The following is an 8,213-nucleotide window of genomic DNA, read 5'->3' on the forward strand; positions in this document are numbered from 1 at the left end:
GGGGGAGGGGTCTCTGAGCGCGGCCCCTCCCCCGTGCGTCCCCGCCCGCGCTGCGGTGTCCCCCGGCCGGCGTGTCCCTGTCCATCTGTCTGTCTGTCTGTCGGCGTCCAGGCCTCGCCCCACCCAGGTCCTGGGGCTGCCCCGCCGCCCCCTACCAACCGCAGCGGACCCCCTCCCTCTGGACCAACCCCGACGCAGGCCAGGAGGCAAGCGGCCACGCCGTCACCCTAGACCGAGGGCCGGCCCGCACCTGACATCGGGGGCTTACACCCCGAGATTGGACTGGGAAATCCAGAAACCCGAGCCTGGGAATGTGATCTGGGGTCAATTCCCTGCGATCCATCCGTGGAACCCCGAGACCTGGACCCTGAATCCTCTATATCTGGGGCTGGAATCCCAGCACCTGTCCCTGGGACCCCAAGATTTGGAAGCTGAATCCCATGATTTGGAGCATGGACCCCAGGATTTGGAATCTAAACCCCCAAATGTGGAGCTGAACTCCGAATTCTGTGTTTGGCACCTTGAAATCTGAAACTGGATTCCCAAATCTATACCAAGAACTTACTATTTGAAAACTGGACCTTGGAATTTGAGTCTCAGATTCCAAGATCTGAACCTGGGGACTCCAAGGGGCCTGAACCTGATTGTGAGCCAGAAGTCCTTGCTGCAGACCTGAATGCTGAAACCTGGGGTGAAACCTCCAAATCTTGACTCAGCATCCCCATATCTGAACACAGAACCCCAAAATTGGATTCCAGGACAGGACTTGAGAATCAGACCCTGAACTTCTCCATTTGGCTTTCGCACCCCAAGACTGGAGCTTAAAGACCCTGGCCTGAAACAACCAAAACTAGGTCTGAATCTCTAACACAGGACCCTAAAGGCCCAATATTTGGAGGTTTGGGAACAGGGTATTGAGATCTGGAGACTTTACAGCCACAGATTTGAGCTGAGACACAACAGCGTCTGCACAGAAGTCCTGGGACAGAGATGGCATGACCAGACTCCCGTTGGAGAGCCCTGACCTCTGAGCCCCTTGGAGCCTGAGGACTCTGCTCCCTGGGGTGGCTTCCAACTCAGGTAAGGCCACTGAGAGACCTTCACTGTGGGGAGAGACTTGGAAAGGGGGTTCTGTACCTGGGAGTGGAGGTGAAGTGAGAGCCAGGTTCTCTTTGTCACTCTTGGGTTTTTCCCTAGAAAAAGACCTTCCATGAGTGCCTCCAGCTCCTATCTGCAACGTTCCTTGGACACTTGACAAGCTCTGCCCCCCTGAGCATCTCATCTCCAGCTGATATCTCCCGGCCTCTGGCAGCACTGCCCTTACCGCTTTTCACCATCTGTCCTCTCTGGCCATCTCCAGCTGCCTCTGTTGTCCACCACTGCTCTTCCACTTTCTCCACCTTGCTTTCTTTTTTAAAAAAACTGAAAAACAGGGTCTCATGGTATAGTTCAGAGTAGCCCTCACCTCAGCATATAGCCCAAGCTGACCTCAAACTTGTGGTGATCCTCCTGCCTCAGTTTCCTGTGCTGGGATTACAGGCGTGCACCACCACGCCCAGCCTCTCTACCTCTCTTCTGAATGACCATTTCTGTTCACCTTTCCTCTCTCTGATCATCTCTGATACTCCTGTCCACAGTTTTCCTCTCCAGCCACATCTGCCTAGTGCTTATCTCGGGTACCTCTGTCCATGGTACTCCTCATTGTCTCTACCATTTTTCTCCCCAGCTGCCCTGTCCATTTCTACTCTCTGGCTACTTCTATATTCTCTCTCTCTCTGACCATCTTTCACCATCTCTCTTGCCCATTGTCCACACTTGACTCTATTCAGCTGTTTGTCTCTGTCCCTGTCATCTCTGTCTCTGTCTGTCCTCTGTCTCCCTCTGTCCCTCTCTCATACTAAGAATTGAACCCAGACGCTCACACATGCTGGGCAAGCACTCTACAACTAAGTTGCATTCCCAGACTTTTTAATCTTCTAAATTTTGACACATGGTCTTACTAAACTGCCCAGCAGGATGGTCTCAAACTTGTGATTCTCTTGCCTCTACTCCCACGTTGCTGGGGTTATAGGCATGCACACCACACCCAGCTCTTTTTCTCTTGTTCATTGATTGCTCTGATCATGTCCACCATCTCTGGCTGCCTTTCTACTGATGAGCTCTGCCTGTACCCCTCATCCTGGCCATCTGTCCTGGTCTTCGGCTAACTTGGATATATCTGTTCTTTCTCTCTCACACCTCTCTGGCTTTTGACCATGCCTGACACTTCTCTTTATGACAATATTGGTCAGCTCTCCTAGATGGACCACCTCCCCTGTTTGTCCATCTCTCATCTTCTTGACCACTCCAATCACTTCCTCTCTTTTTGCCTGTCTTCTTGACTATCTCTGACCACTCCTCTCTTGGGCCATATCTGACCCCTTCTGGCTATCTCTCCCATCTGATCATTTTTTTTTTTGCTACAGCCATCTTTGACCATGTGTTAGACCATGTCTGAAGCCCTCTAGATTACCATCTACTCATCCTGGACCCTTCCTATTGTCTGGCTAGCTCTAGGGATCTCCCTTCCTTCTGACCATATTTTTTGTTGTTGTACTAGGAATCAAACTCAGGACCTTGTGCTTGCCAGACAGGCACTGTGTCACTAAGCTCTATTCCTGGCCCTCTTCTTGCCATCTTTGTTCATTTTTGCTCCCTCTGTCTTTGGGATACAGCTCTCTTGAGTCTCTAGCCATCTCCCCTAGCTTTGGATCTGCTACTCCTCTCTGTGACCATCTTTGATCAGCTCTTCCCCCCTCAGCTCACTGTGAGCATCTCTCCTCAACTCAGACCACCCAAGCCCCCCAAAGGGCCCCTCTCTGGCCTTGCCACCCCTGAAGCCTGCCCTTTCCCTGCAGGCCGCCCCGCCCGCAATGGCCGTCTTCCCGTTGCTCCTTTGCCTGCTGCCTCTGGCCCCTGCCTCGTCTCCACCACAGCAAGCCACATCCAGTCCGTGTCCCCGCCGCTGCCGCTGCCAGACTCAGTCACTGCCCCTAAGTGTGCTGTGTCCAGGAGCAGGCCTGCTGTTCGTGCCACCTTCACTGGATCGCCGTGCGGCTGAGCTGCGCCTAGCAGATAACTTCATTGCGGCTGTGCGCCGCCGCGACCTGGCCAACATGACAGGCCTGCTACACCTGAGCCTGTCTCGGAACACCATCCGCCACGTGGCAGTTGGCGCTTTTGCAGACCTACGAGCCCTACGTGCCCTACATCTGGACGGCAACCGGCTGACCTCGCTGGGCGAGGGTCAGCTACGTGGCCTAGTCAACTTGCGGCACCTCATCCTGAGCAACAACCAACTGGCAGCCCTGGCGGCTGGTGCTCTGGACGACTGTGCTGAGACACTTGAGGACCTCGATCTCTCCTACAACAACCTTGAGCAGCTGCCCTGGGAGGCTCTGGGCCGCCTGGGCAATGTTAATACATTGGGCCTCGACCATAACTTGCTGGCTTCTGTGCCTGCTGGCGCCTTTTCCCGCCTGCACAAGCTGGCACGGCTCGACATGACCTCAAACCGCCTGACCACCATCCCACCTGACCCACTCTTCTCCCGCCTACAGCTGCTTGCCCGGCCCCGTGGCTCCCCTGCCTCTGCCCTGGTGCTGGCATTCGGTGGGAACCCCCTGCACTGCAACTGTGAGCTGGTGTGGTTACGGCGCCTGGCCAGGGAGGATGACCTCGAGGCCTGCGCCTCACCACCTGCCCTGGGGGGCCGCTACTTCTGGGCTGTGGGTGAGGAGGAGTTTGTATGCGAGCCACCTGTGGTGACCCACCGATCACCACCCCTGGCGGTACCTGCAGGTCGGCCAGCTGCCTTGCGCTGCCGGGCAGTAGGGGACCCAGAACCCCGTGTGCGTTGGGTGTCACCCCAGGGCCGACTGCTGGGCAACTCGAGCCGTGCCCGTGCCTTCCCAAATGGAACTTTGGAGCTGCTGGTCACTGAACCGGGCGATGGTGGCATCTTCACCTGCATAGCAGCCAACGCGGCTGGCGAGGCCACAGCAGCTGTTGAGCTAACTGTGGGTCCCCCACCACCACCCCAGCTAGCCAACAGCACCAGCTGTGACCCCCCGCGGGACGGGGATCCTGATACCCTCACCCCACCCTCCGCCGCCTCTGCCTCTGCCAAGGTGGCTGACACCGTGGCCCCTACTGACCGTGGCGTCCACGTGACTGAGCATGGGGCTACAGCTGCTCTCGTCCAGTGGCCAGATCAGCGGCCTATCCCCGGCATCCGCATGTACCAGATCCAGTACAACAGCTCAGCCGATGACATCCTCGTCTACAGGTGCTGGGGCCAAGCAGTGGGGCAGCCGGGGCTGGGGAGTGAGGTGCGGGAAAACTGAGGGTACAGCTCCTGATGCCCTGTCCTAAAGCTCAGCTGCTGCAAGTTTGTAAAGGAAATCATCCCACAAAAGTGAAAGACACTGGGCAGCAAGGATAACCAGAATCAGGCAGAAAGGGTGAAAGAAATCTGGCAGCGGTGGTAAAAAGAAAACAGACAGGCAGGATAAAATAAATTAATCAGCAAATGTTAAAATAAATCAGGCCACACGGCCAAAAAATATCATGCCATAATGATGAAAGAAATCAGGTTTCAGAGATAAAAAGAAGTAAGGTGGTAAGAATAAATGGTAGCAAACAAAAAGGAAATTAATTAGGAGGAATAAAAAATAATCAAGACAAAAGAGTAAAAAGTTAATGCACATAAGGGAATAAAACCAAATTGGAGCTGTAAAGGTAAAGAGAAGACTCGGGTGTGGTGCCATATGCTTATAGTGCCAGCATTCTGTGAAGCTAAGGCAGGTGGGTTCTAGTCCCAGCTTGGGCAATTTAGTAACTTGGCAAGACCCTATCAGAAAATCAAAACTGAAAATAGAGCTGGGGTTTAGTGCAGTGCAAAACCTCTGGCTTGCAGTAGTGGGGAGGGGGAGGGAGGGAGTGAGGGAGAGAGAGAGAGAGAGAGAGAGAGAGAGAGAGAGAGAGACCTGGCTTTCACATGATGGTTTGACACAAGCCAGGCAGCAGGAAGAAAGAGATCAAGCAAGAAAGCAGGAAGGTACAGGCATGTCAGGAAAAATGAAATGAAATAGACCTATTACAAAGGAAAAGAGGCTAAATAGAGACCAGGCTTCGTATTCATGTAGTGTGAGCCCTACATGTTTGGAGTTCTAATATGGTGTCATAAATTTTTTATTTGCTAAATCAAATCAAACAGGCTAGGTATGGTGATATGTACCTGAAGTCCCTGCTGTTCAGGAGGATGAGGAAGGCGGATTGCAAATTTGAGGACAGTCTCAGCAACTTAGCAAGACCTTATCTTAAAATAAAATAAAAACCAAGTACAAGCTCTACTTGCTATGTGAATAGAGATATCCAGTTTAGCCAGGCATGGTAACACACACCTGAATCCCTGCATTTTAGGAGGCCAAAACAGGAGGATCGCTGTGAGTTTAAGGCCAATATAGGGTACATAGTGAGTTCAAAGCCAGCCTGAAGTACATGGTAAGACCCTGTCTCAAAAACAAAACAACCCCAGTTTGCCAGTCTTGGGGACTACCCTTTCTCTTCCATGGTTTCCAACTCAAAACCTAGAGTTCAGACACTCCATGGGGTGGGTCAGGATCACTTCTGTCCCCAAGCCAGAGAGCATCTGATATATCCACTCTGCACATACATGGTCAGAAGTGGTGGTTGTTGGCATGTTCTGCTAGAATTCAACCTTGCATGGGTGGCTGTAGATTCCTTCCTGTCCTTGGTGCCAGGCTGAGCCAATGGTGTTGTCCCCAAGACTTGGCTGCAAGGACTGGGCCTTCTAAAGACTGGGGTGGGGCCTGGGAGATAGCTCAGTAGAATAAGAGCTTGCCTGGAAGCACAAGACCCTGAGTTCAATCCCTGGTACTGAAAAAAAAAAAAAAAAAGACTGTGATCATAGCTTGGAAACTAGTACCTAGATACCCTTCCTTCTTCTGGGACCACACTTCAAAGGATTATCATTTCATTTTCTTTTCAGTCAGTAGATCCCATCTCAGCCCTGAAACTCACACAAGTCCTGGTCACCCCAGTGGAGGAGGGGACACATGTTCTTTTCGATGGGTCACTCTGCTACAAGCAATCCTGGAGTTCCCTGTACCACGCTCATCGACACAGTTTAGGACTAAAACAGATTAGAAAAAGAAGTTAAATCTCCAACAGGGTACCGGGTGGCAAAAGAAAATAGGATAGAATTGAGTGGTAAGGATGAAAGGAAATGGGAAAGGTAAGAATAAATAGAAGCCAGGCAACAGAGATAAAAGGGATTTAAGTGACAGAGCTGGAGAGAAATAAGGCAACAGGGAGAAAAAGAAATCAGTGGTGATTCAGATGACAGAACTCCCTAGAAAAACACACTGTGTATGATAATAAAAAGGCAATGGGGCTAGTGGGAAATTTATTGGCATGTTAGAAGAAAATCAGACAGCAGGGGTATAGGGGAGTCAGGTAGTTAGATTAAAGGATTAAAGAAAATTCTGGCGTTATACCAAGGGAAAATCAGGTACCTGGATAAAGGAAATTAGAGACAAGAGAGAAGTCAGAGGAGAAACTGAGGGAAATTGGGTGAGGGTCTGGAGGGAGATCAGAAGGAAAGGGCCAGCGAGCTAAATGGAAAGGAGATGAGGTGCTGGAAACCAGCAGGGTTAGAGCGAAATTAGGCGGTGAATGGAGAGATGCCGGACGGCAAGGCTGGAGGGAATTTGGGTGGTGGGGCCAGGGTAAAACCAGGTAGAGAACTGGGGCTGAAGGGACGGGGAAGCTACAGAGAAATTGGGCTTCAGGCTGGAGGGATTTGAGTGGTGGCAGTTAGGTATAAATATTGGAACTGGGGAGGACCTCCGGTAGTGGGCTGCAGAGAAATTGGGCATCGTGCCCAGAGCAGAGTTTGAAGGGGGAGGGGCTACAGTGAAATTCACTGACTGTAGAGGGATAGCAGAACGTGGATGAAAGAGTGTCAGACCAAAAGAAGCTGGCGTACTGATTGGAGGGAACTCGTTGGACTAGAAATGAGACAGTGGCCTGGAGGGAATCCAGCCCCGCAGGGCCTCAGGTCGGGGAAGGTGGGTGCTGAACAACCAGAGAGCTGACCCCCTTACCTGTCCCTCCAGGATGATCCCAGCGGACAGCCGCTCCTTCCTGCTGACCGACCTGGCGTCTGGCCGTACCTACGATCTGTGCGTGCTCGCCGTGTATGAGGACGGTGCCACGGGGCTCACGGCCACGCGGCCCGTGGGCTGTGCCCGCTTCTCCACTGAGCCTGCGCTGCGGCCTTGCGGCGCCCCGCACGCTCCCTTCCTGGGCGGCACGATGATCATCGCACTGGGCGGGGTCATCGTGGCCTCAGTGCTGGTCTTCATCTTCGTGCTTCTCATGCGCTACAAGGTGCACGGCGGGCAGCCCCCTGGCAAGACCAAGGCCTCGGCACCCGTCAGCAGCGTTTGCTCCCAGACCAACGGCGCCCTGGGACCCGCGCCCACCGCTCCAGCCCCTGAGCCCGCTGCACCCAGGGCCCACACCGTGGTCCAGCTGGACTGCGAGCCCTGGGGACCCAGCCACGAACCCGCGGGACCCTAGCCGGGTGCCCACCTCTATGGCTTCTCTGGCCCCAGGGATAACAGGACCCGGACACCCGGCGGGACCTGGCCTCAGACTCACCAAATCACTCACGGTTTTTAAAACTCGGATGGGGAGGGTGTCAGGGGCACTGGGGCACAACAAGAAAGTCCTATTTTTCTAAGCTTGGGCCTGGGCCTTTGCCCTTGTCTCTGTCTGTGGGGCTTGGGGGACTCTTGCAGGGATCTGGGGCTGGCGGATACTTCTTCTGGGAGAGACTCCTCAGTTCAGTTTGAGGTGCCCGGCGAAGGGGGCTGAGCTTGGTCATCCATTCAGTCTGCAGAGATTCCTAGAAGGGCCACCTGGGCATGCCTTGTGCTGGGTATCACTGCAGTGACCCAGACAGTCCTGAGTCCTGCCCTCAGGGAGTCTGAAGTCCAGTGAGACACACAGGTCTTCAGATAATGATAGTCCAGAGAGACCAGGGATGTGGTGACCAGGAAAGCCTAGGAGATTGTACAGTCCCAAAGAGGTGACTGGCATAGCCTAGGGTGTGGTCAGGGAGGGCTTCCTGGAAGAGGACATGT

At 53.5% G+C, this 8,213-nt stretch overlaps 1 protein-coding gene across 1 annotated transcript; it reads left to right on the forward strand.

Annotated features, from left to right (window-relative positions):
• The first annotated feature begins 58 nt into the window (after nucleotides 1–58).
• Nucleotides 59–7,818, forward strand: Lrfn3 (leucine rich repeat and fibronectin type III domain containing 3). Its single transcript, XM_004636748.2, has 3 exons — nucleotides 59–1,080; nucleotides 2,898–4,327; nucleotides 7,182–7,818. Exons 2-3 carry the CDS (start codon nucleotides 2,913–2,915, stop codon nucleotides 7,645–7,647), a joined length of 1,881 nt encoding a protein of 626 aa, XP_004636805.1. The 5' UTR covers nucleotides 59–1,080; nucleotides 2,898–2,912; the 3' UTR covers nucleotides 7,648–7,818.
• The last annotated feature ends 395 nt before the right edge of the window (nucleotides 7,819–8,213 follow it).

This window comes from Octodon degus, unplaced genomic scaffold (assembly GCF_000260255.1).
Source record: "Octodon degus isolate 3935 unplaced genomic scaffold, OctDeg1.0 scaffold00083, whole genome shotgun sequence".
Taxonomy (NCBI): domain Eukaryota; kingdom Metazoa; phylum Chordata; class Mammalia; order Rodentia; family Octodontidae; genus Octodon; species Octodon degus.